This window comes from Macaca fascicularis, chromosome 1 (assembly GCF_037993035.2).
Source record: "Macaca fascicularis isolate 582-1 chromosome 1, T2T-MFA8v1.1".
NCBI classification, from domain to species: domain Eukaryota; kingdom Metazoa; phylum Chordata; class Mammalia; order Primates; family Cercopithecidae; genus Macaca; species Macaca fascicularis.
In genome coordinates this window covers 12,111,074-12,128,099 of record NC_088375.1, presented here as the reverse complement: position 1 = coordinate 12,128,099, position 17,026 = coordinate 12,111,074, and the positions used below count along the sequence as shown (strand labels likewise).

Below are 17,026 nucleotides of genomic sequence, written 5' to 3'. Positions count from 1 at the left end.
GTGTTCTACTTCTTGCAGTGACCTGTGTCTCAGAGCCTAACATCTTCCTTGTGGATCTGAATACCTTCACTCACTTTGAAATTCATGGACCTTCTTTTCTAGCTCATTTTGCCTTGGGAAATCTTTACTGAGTTTTCAGGACCTAGAATTTCACTACTTAGAAAAATCTTAATGTCATGGGTCAAATTTGTGATACTGTTTATTCTGGATTCCAAATCATGGATATGTTTAAATAAAGTAGGTCTGGTACCAAGCCCTTGGGGACCCATGGTTTTTATTTTTTTCTCCCTCTATTTTCTATATCTAAATAGATTTGCTGTCCTAGAACAAGATAAAAGGCCCCTTGATAAAGAAGTTTTAAATAAATCACATGCACAGATTTAATCCTGCCCATGTGTCTTTTGTTCCCTCAAAAAAAGCTTAAAAAGATGAGTTAGTCATGATTTCCTAGGATAGAAATGATGGTGCCTCATGCTCCCCGTCTGGACCCCTGATCTGTGTATTTCTGGGCAGCTGTTGCTATGGTGTGAATGTGTCCGCTCAAAATTTATATGTTGAAATCCTAACCCCCCAGGCTGATGGGATGAGGAGGCGGGACCTTTGGGAAGTGATTAGGAAGCAAGATTACAAAGGGATTTCGTCTGTGAATCAGAAGGCAAGCTCTTACCAGACAGAATCTGCCAGTGCCGTGATCTTGGACTTTCTAGCTCCTAGAATTGTAAGAAATAAATATGTGTTGTTTATAAGCTACCTAGTCTACGGCATTTTGTTATAGCAGCCCAAACACTCGAAGACATCTGTGATTCCACCTTTTATTGTTGTTACTGCCAGTTTATCTGGGCTGGAAGTAGTATTTACTGCCTGCTTGCTTGTGCGCACTTACTCTCTCTCTCTCTCTACCCCCCCCACACCCTTTTCCTCCTTCCCTATTTTTTCTTTCTTTTCTTTTTACAAACAAACAAAATACCCAGCCAGCTTGCAGTTCAGGAGCAGAATTCCTGGGCCTGGGATGGAGTCTGACAATAAATAGAAGGCACTTCTCAGTCTAGAAAGAGATAAGGGGGTCAGAACAGTGCTCAGGTGACCTAGAACTTTAGCAACTGGGTGTTTACTCCAGATTCTTTGACAAGAGCTACAGAATGCTTCTTGCTGTGGGCTCAGATTGGTTCAGGGGCCCAGGAAGGGACCTAGCATGTGTATAGGTTCTTAAATAATAGGCTTTTGTTATTATTACTATTAGTTGTCTTTCAATGAATGGAAACAAGGAGGATTTTTTTTAATTGAAAGATATACTGAACAGATTAAGGTTGATGAGCAAATAGTTAAAATGTATTTTAAGGGTATCCAAATTGAATGCATAGAAATTTAAAAAGAAGTGAAAAATGAAGCCAGAGCAGGAGGACTGAACATTCCCAAACACACTTTATTAAGAACAAAACAGTGATGTCCATATATGGAAAAACAGGAAAATGTTAAATGGAAACTAAATTGATTAAGTGAAAACACTTTCTAAGACATGGAATATACAAGGGAATGTTACAGGAGTGAAAGTGGGGGTCCAGCATGGTGGCTCACATGTGTAATCTCAGCATTTTGAGAGGCAGAGGTAAGAGGATTGCTTGAGCCCAGAAGTTCGAGACCAGCCTGGGCAACATAGTGAGACTACTGTCTCTGCAAAAGAGTTAAAAAAAAATTAGCTGAGAATGTTGGCGCGTACCTGTAGTTCCAGCTACTTGGGAGGCTGAGGAGGGAGGATCATTTGTGTCTGGGAGTTTGAGATTATAGTGAGCTGTGATTGTGCCATTGTACTCTAGCCCGGGTGAAAGAGTGAGACCCAATCTCTCAAAAAAATAAAATCGAATGTGGGTTAGTTTACTAGGAGAAACATGAATGATGAAAATTAGTAGATAAAATGAGAGAATTAAAGCAAACTCTAAAGAGAAAAATTGGAAAAGACTAAATGGTTCAGTAATGAGATATATTAACAAAAGTAAGTATTTTTTCTTATTGGGTGGACATAGAAATCTGATTTGAAATGACACCACAGGATAGAGACTTGGAAAAAACCAACTATCTATTTATCCATCAATCTGTCTATCTGTACAGGAGTATCACTGTGGTTTTATTTTGGAGGTACACATTGAATCTAAAGAAACAATGGAAAGGAAAAATCTGAGTCATATGTATTGACAAATTTCAGTTATTTACCTTTTGAAGTACTGAGCAGGCGTTGGTTTCATCTTGAAGATTTCGTGCAGGAGAATTTTGGATATTAACCAAAATAATAAGCCATATATTTAGAAAAAGAATAATCTAGAAGTGTCTGGACTGATAAGCCTAACCTGTCTATCAGGAAAGAGACTGGAAGAAAGTAGCTGTGTAACTATTTTATTAATATTTTCATAAGAATGGTAGCAAACAGCATGGCCTTGTAAAGAACAAATCCTGTCAGACTGTAACTTCCTCTTCTGACAAAACGAGCAGTCAGCTGGACTGAAGGGGAGGTAATAGACGTTGGCTATCTTCACTTTGTCAAAGATTTTGATTTCTGCTTGGCAAGCAATACATGAGATAGTTTTGGGTAGTGATGACCAATTTAGAAGGAAATAAGGCAAGGTAATGATGGGGAAAGTGATGAGCAAAGGCTGATACCTTAGAAATGGTGGTCAGGAGGCTGGTCGTGGTGGCTCACACTTGTAATTCCAGCACTTTGGGAGGCTGAGGCGGGTGGATCACCTGAGGACAGGAGTTTGAGAGCAGCCTGACCAACATAGTGAAACCCGGTCTCTACTAAAAATACAAAAAATTAGCCGGGCATGGTGGCGTGCACCTGTAATCCCAGCTACTTGGGAGGCCGAGTCAGAAGAATCGCTTGAACCCTGGAGGCAAAGGTTGCAGTAGGCCAAGATTGTGCCATTGCACTCTAGCCTGGGTGACAAGAGTGAAACTCTGTCTCAGAAAAAAGGAAAAAAAAAAAAAAAAGAAATGGTTGTCAGGGAGGCCTCTTGGACAGGATGTTTCAGCCAGCATCCAAATAGTGACAAGGCACCAGTCATGTGACCCTCACAGGGAGAGTGCTCCACAGAGGAGGGCTTAGTGGGTGGCCTTGGCCAGTGCAGTTAAAGTGCATTGAATAAAGGGGCGGGTATGGGATAATATGAGAGGTGGGAAAGAACAGAGAAGCAGGTCCCTGTAGGTGTGTGATCAAGGGCACGAATTCTACTTAAGGACAAAGAGAAGAGGTATAGGGGACTAGACTGAGCAGAGGCAGGAGAGAGAGGCTTTGGAAGCAGGGCAGAGGTTAAGGGGACCTCCGACTAGGGCACTGGCAATGGCGTAATTAGAAGCATCCAAATTTGAGATATATTTAGAAGTAGGACTTGCTGATGGATTAGACGTGGGGAGTGAGGGAAGACAGTTAATCCAAAGATGATTCCTGTGTCTTTGGCTTGATAACGAGGCACCATCCACTGAGATGGGGAAGACTTAAGAGCAAGAGGTTTGGGGAAGAGATTTGGGAGATGGGGGCTCTGTCTGGGAAACATCCTGTTTGAGCTGTCTGCTGTGCATTCACATGGAGAGGCTGAGTAGATAGTTGGATATAATTGTAGAGCTTGGGGGAGAGGTGGACGCTGGAGACAAACTATAAGTCACAGCCTAGAGGTGATATTTGGATGATCTTATTTGGATTCTCACAATTTCTCTGGAGGCAGTTATAAAAAACAGTAGATGGGTGGGGCGCGGTGGCTCACCCCTGGAATCCCAGCACTTTGGGAAGCCGAGGTGGGCGGATCACTTGAGGTCAGGAATTCAAGACCAGCCTGGTCAACATGGCGAAACCCAGTCTCTAGGGAAAATACAAAAATTAGCTGGGCATAGTGGTGGGCGCCTGTAATTCCACCTACTCAGGAGGCTGAGGCATGAGAATTGCTTGAACCCGGGTTTAAGTTGCAGTGAGCTGAGATGGCATCACTGAACTCCAGCATGGGGGCAACGGAGCACGGCTTCAGTCTCAAAAAAAAAAAAAAAAAATTAAATTAAAAATAAAACCCAGTAGATGATGGAAGGTACACCAGTCATCCATGGGTGGCCAGGCGTGTCGGTAGAACTCAAAGTCCAGGAAGAAAAAGAGCAACAAGGAGGAGAGGTCAGATCAACAAAGGGGTTTCCAGGGCCCTCTGTGCCTTGAGCAAAGCCTTACCAGAGTTAACAAACAAAACTATTGCAAGGGACGTACTTATACTAAGAAGTTATTGGAGGCTTATCTGAAATTTAAATTTATCTGGGTGTCCTGTCTTTTACCTGGCAACCCTACCTCAAAGTCAACAAAAGGTTGAAGCCTTCTTCTTTCCCCAGAGTTCCTGTGACTGCAGCCTTACATTTTAGCATGCTGTGCTATCATTGCTTTGAGCCTTTTTTCAGTTAGACTTTGTATGGTTCCTGAAGGCAAATCTTGTGTGCTTTACGCACATTTGTGCGATCGTTACATTGAAAGACCAGAGTTCAACAGCGATGCTGAAAGCAACTGTATTCTTTTCTCTCGCTGTCCCTTTACAACCATTTAGAGGCTTGTTTTTTTGCCTGGAGGACATTCCTGTCACTTTTAGTCACGAGCACAGTCTTGGCTCCGTGCTGGAATGTTCAGTCCAGTTTCACAACCATGACTTTAAGCTTCAAATAGAAAGTGTGTCTCGTTCCAGAGATTAGGAGCATCTGGCTGAGGAGCCCAAAACTGAAGGATGGACTATGAGGTCAACTTCCCTTTAATTTCCCTCCTTTGAGCCGCTCCTCCTCGCATCCCCACCAGGCCCCTTTCACCTTCCAGGGCTGGAGGTGGCCACTGAGAGTGAGGCCGAGAGCATAGCAGGAATGGTTTTAAGTTACCAGCATTGGGAAGATCTTTAAACGTGATTCTTTCTCTGAGCGATATTTTCAGGGGTTGCTCAGAGGGCCCACCCCTCTCCTCTTCAGCTCCCTACAAGTGCCGATGCCTCCCACACCTCACCTCTCCCCAGCCCCGGCTGCTGCATCGTCAGCACACCTCCATTCAGTCTCTTTGTGCTGAGGTTATCCAGCCCCTGGCAGGAAGCTTTCTTGGGTAGGCTCCCTTAAGATGGTCCCAGGTTGCCTGCCACAACTGATCTAAGGGAAATACTTCTATCTGCAGTCTGTGGCTGGCAGCTAGCTCCTGCTGTGGCTGTGTATGGTTCCGTCAAAAGAGACACTTACTATTTGTATTTCTCAGGCATGAGTCAGATAGAAATCTCCAGGGGACCCATATCAAGCTTTCTGTGTAGTCTCCTTTCAGCCTGTCTTCCTGGCTTGAGGTGAGTGGGGGATGCACCTCTTGTGCCCCCTGCGTCTCCTCCCTGAGATGGGGTGAGTGGGGTTAGGGATAGGACAGCACTCCAACTTTCTCCCAAGAAATCGTCTCTCTTATCCGCTTCCACCTCTACTGTAAGCCTCAAAATCAGTTTCCGGCACCCTCTCTGCAAATCCCACGCAGGTGTCCTAATATTCTCTTTAGAATGTGGGAGTCTCTGCTACCTGTTTTATTGTTTTTGACCTTCTGGTGCCTTAGCTGAGGCTGAGACGAGAGAGTGCCATCCTGTTACATTTGTATTTTTAGCACCTAGCTCAGTGCCTCGTACATAATAGGTGCTCAAAAACTTTTTGTTTTTAAACAAACAAATCATTAATAAACTATGGTAGGAAAAGAAGGTCGATAACTGCCAATCCAGATAACCCATTAGTGTAGCCCAGGCAAAATATTTCCATAGACCCTGAGATTTCACAATCGAGGCAAAAGATGAGACTTCAGGGAATTCGGAATGTCTGCTAAATTCCTGATTCCTCTAAGTACAATATAAAACTTAAAAATAAATCACTGATGAGCTTTTATGTAATACCTTGGCCCATCTCAGATCATGTGCAGATTCCTGGGATTTCTTTGCTTCTTGGGTTCATCTCTGAGATCTCTCCTTCGGCCTTGGTCCTTCTTACTCCCTTTAATCGTGAGGGCCATTGGTCTTCCTGGCTTATCCCGCCTCAGATCTGGATAATGCCTTCTTACCATTCAGCTTACAAGTCACTTGCTCCAAGGAGCATTTCCCTTACGGCCTTCACCAGTCTGTCCCCTCACTAGCCCATCTTATGTACCTGTCACAGCACTCACCTGTCTGCACTGTGCATGCTATAGGCTCCAGGAAGCAGGCACTGCCTTGTTCACTCTGCCTTGTTGACTCTGCACTCCAGGAAGCGAGCACGGAGCCAGGCATAAGTAATGCTGAATGAATGAGTGGATTGCCTCAAGGGCATCAGTTGAAAACCCTCCGAGTGGGGCTTTAGGGTAGGTCTGCCTTGCACATCTGCCTTTAGCTCTCATTAGTGCACAGCATATATCAAGGAGAGAGGATGTTGGTTTGGGCAACCTCAACCTTCATGGCTGAACCAGGCACCCATTGGTGGCTCAGTACACCTGCCACCTGAAGTGTAAGCACAGAATTCTGCCAACTATCACAGCACAGAGGCTGAAAGATCATGTCAATCTTGAGGTTTAGAGCTCCGTTTCTCTAACTCACATTCCTTAGTCCTGCACCTTTAGAAATTTCACTGTGATCATGACACCCAACGACAAATTCAAAAAGATAATTGTTTATATCATAGCACTGTTACTTGGTTTAAATTCAACTAAGAACTGTAGAAGTCGGTGTCAACATTCTCCTGGATTTTATAACCTTCCCAAAGCATCATAGTCTTAGCTTTGTCTGTAACCTCCTCTTTTCTCCTGCGCCACCCCTACCCCAGACAAATATAGTTAAATCAAGTTGAAGCTAGAACATGGTAGGATCTTGTAGTAAAAAAACCCCCAAAACAAAAAATGCCCCAAACCCTACTCCAATATGTTATATACAAAAGACATCCAACGTGTGTGTTAGGAAGTTTTTTTAGAGATAGGTTCTTGCTCTGTTGCCCAGGCCAGAGTGCAGTGGCGTGATCATAGCTCACTGCAGCCTCACGCTCTGACAGGAACATTTGATTAAACTGGAACGTGAAAACAAAGGAGGCTATTTTAGTAAATTATGTAATTAAATTTTTTAGATGTCTGAGGAATACCTAAAGTATTTCTACTTGGAGATTACGAACATGAAACCTCATTTGATGACACAAAATGTATCTCTTTTCTTAAGGGATTCCCCGCAGTTTGTGAGATTATCCTTAACCATAAAATCCTAACATATTATGTACATGTATCATATGAAAAGACAATTATAAGGAAGTTGAGGCCAAATCTACTAGTTGCCTATTCGATGTTCACCTTCCCTTTTTTTTTTTTCTTGCCAAGAGAACCCTAATTTTGTTGAGGGTGGCAATGCAGCCAGCTAAAACCTATATTTCCATTGCCTCTCTTATAAAGATAGGTGACTAAATTCTGGCCAATGAGATAGAAGTGAAAATTACTGGTGGAATTTCCGGGAAAGCTTTTCAACTGGTGGATTCACCCATATGGCGTGCTCCCTTTGCCCCATCATACACGCCTTGCTCCCACCTGAAATTTCGATCCAACGGCTGCTGCAGCAGCCATTTGCAGCAGTGAGACTTGACTCCATGAAGTAACGATGATGGACTGAAAGACAGGAGGTTGACACACTGATGACATCATGGAGCCATGGCACTAGTTTGGACTGCCTAGTTTTAGACTTAAAGTTACATGACAGAAATGATCTCTGTTGTTTAAGCCCCTGGTTTTTCTTTTTTCTTTTTCTTTTTTTTAGGTTTCTATGACTTGTAACTAAAAAAAATTCTAAAAGATAGTGAAATATTTATGAGAAGGTAAGTGTGTTTATGTACTAGATGAGAATTTATCAAAGAACCCTTTCAATATTGGTAATAATAATATTGGAAAAATTAGAAAAATCTGTATTTTTAAAGTTGTTGCACTGAACATATCATCTGGTTTTATTTCTGATAATATAAATAATTTCAGTTCTTAATTTAACAGGAGCCACAAACAACTACATAAATACATGTACATACATGCATGTACAATTTAGTGACTGTGTCCATATTCTAGGCATTGCACTCTGCAAGTTATATTCATTATCTCATTTAATATCAACAGCAACCTTATGAGGTACTCCTATTATCCTCATCGTATACACAGAAAAACAGAGGTTTAGACAGTTAAGTAACTTGCTAGTGAGTGGCAAACAAGGCATGAGGACTGAGTCTGGCTTGAAAGCCCATCCTTATGGCCACTACCTTGTCCTGATTCCTGGGAGCAGATGAATATGAGTCCATTTGTTTAAGCTATCTCTCAAGTCAATAACAAGGCTGGTAAAATGTAGGGTGTCTTAATATTGCAATAAATAAATAAATATAATCCACCAAGTTGGACCTCTTAGCAAACTTCAACAGGTAAAGAGAATTTCTACTTAGATGGTAGATTTCTAGTGTCCAGGAATTACAAATGTATAGAAAGCATGGAGATTCAGGTTAGATGTTAAAATGGGTGGCCTAGTTTAAACCAGACTGAGCACACTAAACTCTTTTCCTGAAAAAAAGCAATGAATGTTCCCATTCGGAATGGGCAGGATATGTATTGTGTTCGCTGCCTCCCTGACCTCATCATCCAGCACCCTCCCACTCTGTCCTTCGCTCTGCCCATAGTGCACCACTGCACTGCCCTCCTTGCAATCCTTCACACATGCCATGTACACTCTCAGCTCCAAGCCTTCGCACATACCAATTAATCCCTCTGTGTGGAGTGCTCTTCCCTTAGATACCTACAAGGTTCATTCCCTGGCTTGATTCAAGCTACTGTTGCCATGTGACCTCATCAGGGATGTCTTCCCTGACCATTTTCTCTACAAAGCTGGCCCCTCTGTTACCTTTATCCTGCTTGCCCCTTCCCTTTGCCTGCCTGCCTGCCTGCCTGCCTTCCCTCCCTCCCTCCCTCCCTCCTTCCTTCCTTCCCTCCCTCCCTCCTTCCTTCCTTCCTTCCTTCCTTCCTTCCTTCCTTCCTTCCTTCCTTCCTTCCTTCCTTCCTTCCTTCCTTCCTTCCCTCTCTCTCTTTCTCTCTCTTTTCTTTTCTTTCTTGGCAGGGTCTCACTATGTTGCCCAGGCTGGACTTGAACTCAAGCAATCCTACCGCCTCCACCTCTGCCTCCCAAGTAGCTGGCGCTACAGGCACAAGCTACTCCTCCTGGCTTCTGCTTTGTATTTTTTGGTAGCACTCAATGAACCTGACATACACATTTACTTGTTGGTTTCTAGCTCCTCCCCTAGAACAAAAGCCCCATGAAGATAGGGCCGGTGCTTTATTTGCTAGGACAAAGCCTAGGACACGCACAATAAATGTTTGTCGAATGAATGAACGAATAAAGAGTTCAAAGAACCAGCTCATGTCCTGTTGTTCTGTGACTACCTGGAAGACATTAGAGATCGGTCTCATTCTGGGACAAACTCTATGGACACAAGAGTTTGGAAGTTACTTTCGTGTTACTGAACACAGCAAAGTGGTTAACACCTTGCAGTTAAAGAATGAACTCCACGTAGAGGAAGTGATAAGAAGAAAGGTGTTTCAAAATGGAATTTTCTTGAAAGGAAAGTGAAAGTAGAAAACTATGTACAAAATGGTAAACAAGCAGTTTGTGACCATTGACAGAAAGGATTCTTAATTATTACCCACACAGAAAAGAAGAAGTATAATTAAAAAGTAGACACATTTTCTCCGCCTCTAGGCAGTGGTTATTGCATTTGAGGGACATTACCCTTAAACGTACACCTGCAGTCTGGGCAATACAAGATCAAGGGCTGTGGTTCACAGGAGGGAGATACAATCTCTGGCCAGAGTAATCAAAGCCCAGAAGGGGGCTTTGAACTAGTCCTTGAAGCATGGAGTGGATTTCAGCAGGATTTTGTGGCCCTGGGTGGCTAAAGAAATAGCAAAAGAAGAGGCACAGCTGAGTAGCTTTTTAATCTGCAGAACAGTAGTCTGGTTGGGAGCCAAAACTGGAATACTAGGAAATAAATATTGAAAAGGTATGTTCAAGGCTATATCGTGGGAAGTCTCCAAAGCCAGGCTGAGGGGTTTGAACATAACCTGCAGGCATCTGGGGCCACCCTTCAACGGTTCTAGTTCTTACTGGGTGAGGAAGTGACAAGATGGAAACATTGTTACAGGGGGTGGTGCTGGTGGGAGTCAGCAAGATGATTTGCTCCGGAAAACCATAAGAAACAGGAAGATTAGGGATGACGTTAGTGAAATACTCTGGGATATAAAGACAAGAATCAGGAAAATGCCTTTTACTTATAAAAAGACACTCTGATGTTCAGTGGGGAAGGTGAGAGAGGAATCAAAGATGGTGATCAGAGTTTGGATTCGAGCTGTATGTAGTACAACAGAAACAGGCAAATCAGGAGGAAGATCTGCCTTCAGGGACACGTGCCAGTCAGAATAACCTACTTGGGAAGCCACTAGGCAATTTGAGTTGGGAATGTGGCTGGGGAACCCACATTTCCTTAGGAACCCCTACCTCCTAATCTGTAGGGGATACATTCCAAGACCTCAGGGGATGCTCAAAACCATGGATAGGACTGAACCCTATGTATACTGTGTTTTCACCCTACACATACAAACCTAGGTTTAAGTTTAGTTTATAAGAGGCACAGTAAGAGATGAACAATGATAACTAGTAATAAAATATAACAATAATCACAATACGCCAGCATCACTAGTCATGCACTTTGGGGTCATTATGAAGTAAAATAAGGTATACTTGAACACAGGCAGCATGATACGAGGATAGTTGATTTGATCATTGAAACAGCTACTGTGGGGAGTCCAGAAGAGTGGATACGCTGGACAAAGGGATGATTCATGTTTCATCACGCTACTCAGACGGGCACACAATTAAAAATGTAGGAATTGTTTATTTCTGGAATTTTCCATTTTATATTTTGGAACTTTGAGTAACTGGAACTGCAGAAAGCAAAGCTGTGGATAAGAGGGGACTACAGTGACAAGCAGACTTTTCGTCAGGTGGGGTCACCCTTCGCTGTGATGTCTAGGGCTCCCCTGATACCAAGAGGTAGATCATGTGTACTCTTTCTACCTGCATGTCTTTCAGTCCTGACCCTGAAAATTGGAATACTAATTGTAGTTTGGGGCTTCATAATTTGTAAAGGAACTAATACGATAGTGGTGAATAACCTTCGAGTCTTGAAAAACTGATTTCCCCTAAGAATCCAAACTGTGGAGAAAGGCACAAATTGGATTTTATTTCTGAACACATAGTAATCCCTGTCTCTTTCCAGAACTTACTTGGTATTCCAAGAGCTAGCAGGACCTGCTTTGGCCTGAAACCAGGGACAGATCTCCCCGGGCTGCCAGAGCCTTTTATAGTTCATGCTAGTCTAGACTCTTTTTTGTGCTTTCCGCTTTGGGACGGAGGTAGGGGAGGAGCATAAGTCCTCAGACCCCTGTGTCATCACTCAGCAGCTGCATAATCTTGGCCAAGCTACTTAACTTCTTTAAGCCTTCATTTCTTTTTTTCAAAAATGACATTGCTGCGAAGATGAAAAGAAAAAATAAAATGAAAGTGCTTGGAGCATAGTAAATGTTCAATAAATGAAGTTTCATCACCATCGTCATCATTCGTTATGTAATTTTTGGCCATCTTGCATTAATGCAGACCCAGAGATTCAGGCCATGTGACCTGAGGACTGGCTTGTGGTGAATTCCCCAGGGATTTATTTCTAGGACAGGTGCTCATAAGAATTATAGTATTTTAGAACATACGCAATAAAGATGTAAATAAAATGGAAGTTTTGTAAAATGTTGGTTTATTGAGTTCTGAAGTGGGATAAGAATATAGGTATGAAATGTTCCTTAGAGATTTTGAAACAGGAAACCTGAGTTAACAAGAAATGGGCTAAATCTCAGGATGTTAGAGGCTCTCTAATCCTAATTTTATAATGATCTGATGACAATTCCAGAGGCTTTCAAGTCAGTAATAAAGCCTTTAATGTATGTGATCTTAACTGAAAGAAGCTGAATTAAAATGATAACATTGAGTATTTTAGCTGAGTTTCTGTAGCAACCTTGAGGAAGAAGTTAATTTTTTGAGCTCACGTACATCATTGGGGAGTTTAGTCAATTGTAAGCCAAAATGAAAAATCTAACATTTGTCCTAATTTTTTTCTTCTTTAAGGCTGTCTAGCATCCTGCCAAGTGAATAAGTGGGCTACGATGGCCCATTCTTTTTTTTTTTTTTTTTTGAGACGGAGTCTCGCTCTGTCGCCCAGGCTGGAGTGCAGTGGCGCGATCTCGGCTCACAGAAAGCTCCGCCTCCCGGGTTCACGCCATTCTCCTGCCTCAGCCTCCCGAGTAGCTGGGACTACAGGCGCCCACAACCGAGCCTGGCTAATTTTTTGTATTTTTAGTAGAGACGGGGTTTCACCGTGGTCTCGATCTCCTGACCTTGTGATCCGCCCGCCTCGGCCTCCCAAAGTGCTGGGATTACAGGCGTGAGCCACCGCGCCCGGCCCGATGGCCCATTCTTAATTAGATGACTGCAGAAAAACTCTTAATTAAAAAGTAAAAATATAATTTTTCCCTCTCTTGCAGAATATGAAATTAATCATAAAGAAGAATACTTCCCAAATGTGGACTAAGAAACATAGAAATGTCATCCTCTAAACTTTTTATTATTAATTTTATGATTAATAAAGATTTAAAATGGAGTGTTATCCATTGAATATAAATATTATATTATAATTAAAAAATATTAAGACAATAAAAAGCAAAATAAACTATTATACATAACATGAATTGAGAAAATGAGAATTTATTTTTTTTGAGACAAATCTTGCTGTTACTCAGGCTGGAGGGTAGTGCCTTGATCATAGCTCACTGTAGCCTCTAACTCCTGGGCTCAAGTAATCCTCCTATCTCAGCCTCCCAAGTAGCTAGGACTATGGGTTTATGCCACCACGCCTCGCTAGTAATTTTTTTTTTTTTTTTTTGTAGAGATGAGGTCTCCATTGCCCAGGCTTACTTTGAACTCCTGGCCTCAAGCAATCATCCCATTTTGGCCTCTCAAAGCACTGGGATAACAAGTGTGAGCCATGATGCGCAGCCAATAAATATTTTAATACAAATTATAAAATATATAGATATCAAATATTACATTCTAATGAAAATGGTAAAATTTTTTTTTCTATTTAATGAACTATAGTTTTGTGCCTAGAAAAAGGTTTACTTGTTAATTTCTGTTAGTCTGAGTCTACCATAAGAATTAAATACAGTAAACCTAAACTTTAAGCTGTATCCAAAGTATATGTATTTTCTCTCAAGTACACTTAAAATTGAGGTTAGTTAGTATCCTATGATCTCTGCACTGGAAAACAAATTTTCTTACTACAACTGTCCACCAGAAGAAGAAACTAGGGAATTATAACTAAATCATCCAAAAGGATTAATTTTTTTTTTTTAAAAAGCTATAAGTAAAAAGTTTCCATAGCTTTCACTGAGGTTGCTTTCTTGTAAAAATTACTTCGTTATATAATTATGAAATATAACAGAATATCAGAGTACCAAAAATAATATTCCACCACTATGCCCATCACCAATATTAAAACACTTGTTATATTTGCTTTGGTTTTCTTTTTGAAAATAAATGTTTTATATCATTCTCAAAGATATTTCTATACTTTTAGAACAGGCTGGAGATCTATAAACCTCATAGTTTTGTATTTTTGTGTTTTAAAGTCCACGTAAACGGTACGTTTTATAAATAGCCTCTGCTCTATGTCTACTTGCTGCTGAAGACTGTGTAGGGTGAATAAGAATCATCGAGTGTCTAGGCCATTTAGCATTATTCCACTTACATTGAGAGAACTAAAGAAATAATAACCATAACTCTTGCTAGAAAAGTTTACAGCCTTGTTAAAATGCCAAAATGAAGACGTGGTAAGAGTTTTTATACTATTTTACCTACCATCTGGGTAGAATGGAGTAATTAAGAAACCCGTCTCTGCATAGTTCTGAATAAAGTACTTTAAAACGTCAATTTGATATATTCTAAATTTGGAAGATCAAATCGTTTAACATTAAATCATGAGCCAATTTCAGAATATAGTCATTGCTCATGGAGGACTTTTACCCGACTTTTTGGGAGCTCACTGGTTGTTCGTTTAGAGACTCGTAAGAGTACACATTCACATAAATAATAATGGTTTAAGAGTTGGTTAGTCGTCATGGCTACAAGGATAGGTCAAGTTTTTAGGTAAGGTGACTAGTATACTTCCATAAGATAGGGCAGAACATTACTAGTTCCACCACGGAGAGAGTATTTATACATATATTGTCATTCTCCTGGAAATTTACAAAACCTAACCCAATGCTAAAAATAAAATACAAACTGCATAGAACTCACTGGTCGATTTTAATAATGAGATAGATGCCACAGAACGTGAGACGTAGGTAAATGGACGCAAAAATCCTTGTTTTACAATGTCTGCATCTCTGTAGTACTGACATTTGAAAACTTTACTTTGCACATACTTAAGTATGATAAATGAAGGCACTGTGGACTAGGAACGAGAGACAAATGCTTTCTTCTGCAAATCGTCTCAGACTCTGTATTTTCTTAGTCATAGCCGTTTAAGTAGTTAAGTAGGCATTTGGTAGACTATTGCATGGAGGATTGCGAGGGCAGGATATTGCTACCTGCGGTGGAATGCCTGAATTTCGTCTCTCAGCAAGGATAATGGGTAGCATAGTCTGACTTTCGACCCATCCAGTGGTTCAGACTTACAGATATTATCCCATACTTTACCGCAATTCCTTGTTGAATTAAGGCTTGCACTTCGAATATAGACCATAAACTCCTGGGTCTGTCTTGTACGACATTGTCTGGCATAGGCGCTCACTATATATTTGTTGAATGTTAACGTTCTGTGCACCAAAACCGTGCACTTTGCATCGATTATCTGCGAAAAGCATGGTACACTAAAACTAGATATTGAAGAATTCCCATGTTGATCATGAATAGAGGTAATCCACGTTTAAAATACCAGGTGTTGGGTAATCGCTACTAGGAGATTAGCCACCCCGTGCGCCCAGGTGAAAGATATCATTCCGTGCGATCCGAAGTGCTGTGGTAGTAGCGCTCTAGCGTAGTCCAGGAGGAAGAGGCGTAGTGCCGGAGCTTTTAACCTGGGAAGGGGCAGGGGAATGAGCCCAAGGACCCCAGCGGGGCGCAAGTAGCAGGCTGTGCGCTCGCCGGCTGCCCTGCGGCCCCAATACCCAGCGCAGCCAGTAAGTGGCGCTGGGCCTCGGGTTTGGCGGCCCGGAGGAGCGGGCTGCGGATTACCTGCAGCAGCGGGGAGCCGGCGAGCTCCTCCCCGCCCGCCCCCACACCCCACCCCCACCGCAGCACTAACCCCGGCTCAGCTGGCTCGGCGCACTCGCTCGGAGGAGCCGGGACCGAGCGGACCGCCGGCTGCAGGCAGCGAGCGCGGCTGGGCTGCGGGGCTGCTTCACCGCGTCCTCCGGGCCCGGGCCGCCCTCCTCCCGCACAGTGCGGCGCGGGGAGGCCCCGCGCCTCGACCACCCCCGCCCAAGCGTCTGCGCCTCCTCCTCCGCTCTGCAGGCGGGGACAGCCGGGCGCTCGGCACTCGGCAGCGCGGCCCCCTCCCGCCCCCGGCTCCCGACAGCAGAAGCAGCCGGCAGCGCCAGGGGCCGCCGCCGCCGCCGGGCTCCGCGGGGCTCGGGAGCCGGCCCCGGCCAGGAGGCGCGGAACCATGGCCGATGGGGGCGAGGGCGAAGACGAGATCCAGTTCCTGCGAACTGTAAGCGCCGTGCGTCGCTTGTGCTCCCAGGGGAAGGGGGCGCCAGGGCATCCACTAGCGGGGTCCGGGCAGAGTGACAGCGGGCAGCGGGGACTCGAGGGCGGGGCGAGGGGTGCCCCCTGGGGATGCGGGAGGAGCGGGCATCACCAAAGTGTGTGCAGGTGTGCGTGTTGGGGCGCGGGAAGGCAAGGGCGCGTGTCTGTGCGCGCGTGTGGAAAGCTAGAGGATGGAGCGCGGCGAGCCGGCGGGAGGCGCCCGGGCTCGGACCCGGGGCAACGGGGACAGGAGCCTCGGAGCTGCGGGATCCGGGGAAGGAGGGGACGGCCAGTCCGGCCTGCCTGGTGGCAGGGCTGGGACCTCCCGGGCGGCCGGGGGCAGGGTGCAGAGCAGGGTGGCCCGTGGGGGCACGGGGAGCGGCGGGGACTCGGGTCGTTTCTGGGAGTACCGCCGCCGGGGGGTTTCTTGGGCTTTCGGGCTGGACCCGCGCGTTGTCACGGAGCGAAGACGTCGGTTCGCTTACTCCGTGTAGCGTGCAGCGCAGCTGGCCGGGGGCGGGGGTGATGGTGCAGGACGCTGCCCGGAGGTTCCCCCCAAGTGAAGGTGCTGCGAAAGCGGAGGAGGAGTCGCCTCCGTGGTCCCCGCGGTTCCCGGGGCTGGTGCCATCCCTGGTGGTGCTGTGACCGCTTGCAAAGCGCGGAAGGCATGGGGAGCGAGTGTGTGTGTGCGCGCGCGCGGGTGGTGGTGGCGGGGAGAACATCGTGAACGTGTCGTTCTCTAAATGCTGGCTTATTGCATGCCAAGTGCAGCAAACTGTGTGTGTGTGTGTAAGTGTAAGGGCAGGGTGGCTGCCCCACACTGGGTGGCAGGCAGGGAAAGCTTGGCTCCACACTAATACCGTTCTTTCTTCTTAAGTACCTCTTGGCACTGCTCCTTCCTTTCTCTGATTTGTTCAAACACTGCAGATACTTCCCAGGCCGAGGCATTGCTCGCCTCCAAGCTGGGACTGGAGAGCCTCTCCAGAAGAGAAAATGCCCTAACTTCCTCCTAAGAATAACCTAGTTAGCATCCTTTCAGTCGTTCCTTTTCCACTTCTGTCCTCCTTCCTGAAGGATGTTCCCTTGCAGGATTCCCCAGACTTCCCCAACCTAGAACTGCAGCTTCTGATGGT

At 44.4% G+C, this 17,026-nt stretch overlaps 1 protein-coding gene across 10 annotated transcripts in view; it reads left to right on the top strand.

The window, feature by feature from the left end:
* Positions 1 to 15,470: 15,470 nt before the first annotated feature.
* The window catches only part of RYR2 (ryanodine receptor 2), a 787,495-nt gene continuing 785,939 nt past the window's right edge, over positions 15,471 to 17,026 (top strand). For 9 of the 10 annotated variants that reach the window (XR_012434021.1, XM_065543167.2, XM_065543147.2 and 6 more), the window contains exon 1: positions 15,471 to 15,858. Coding sequence is in view for 9 of the 10 variants with exons in the window: in XM_065543167.2 (XP_065399239.1) it covers positions 15,811 to 15,858 (48 nt within the window). In the remaining variant the exon portion in view is untranslated. The remainder of the gene's footprint in view (positions 15,859 to 17,026) is intronic. The other variant, XM_074038567.1, reaches the window with a different exon arrangement.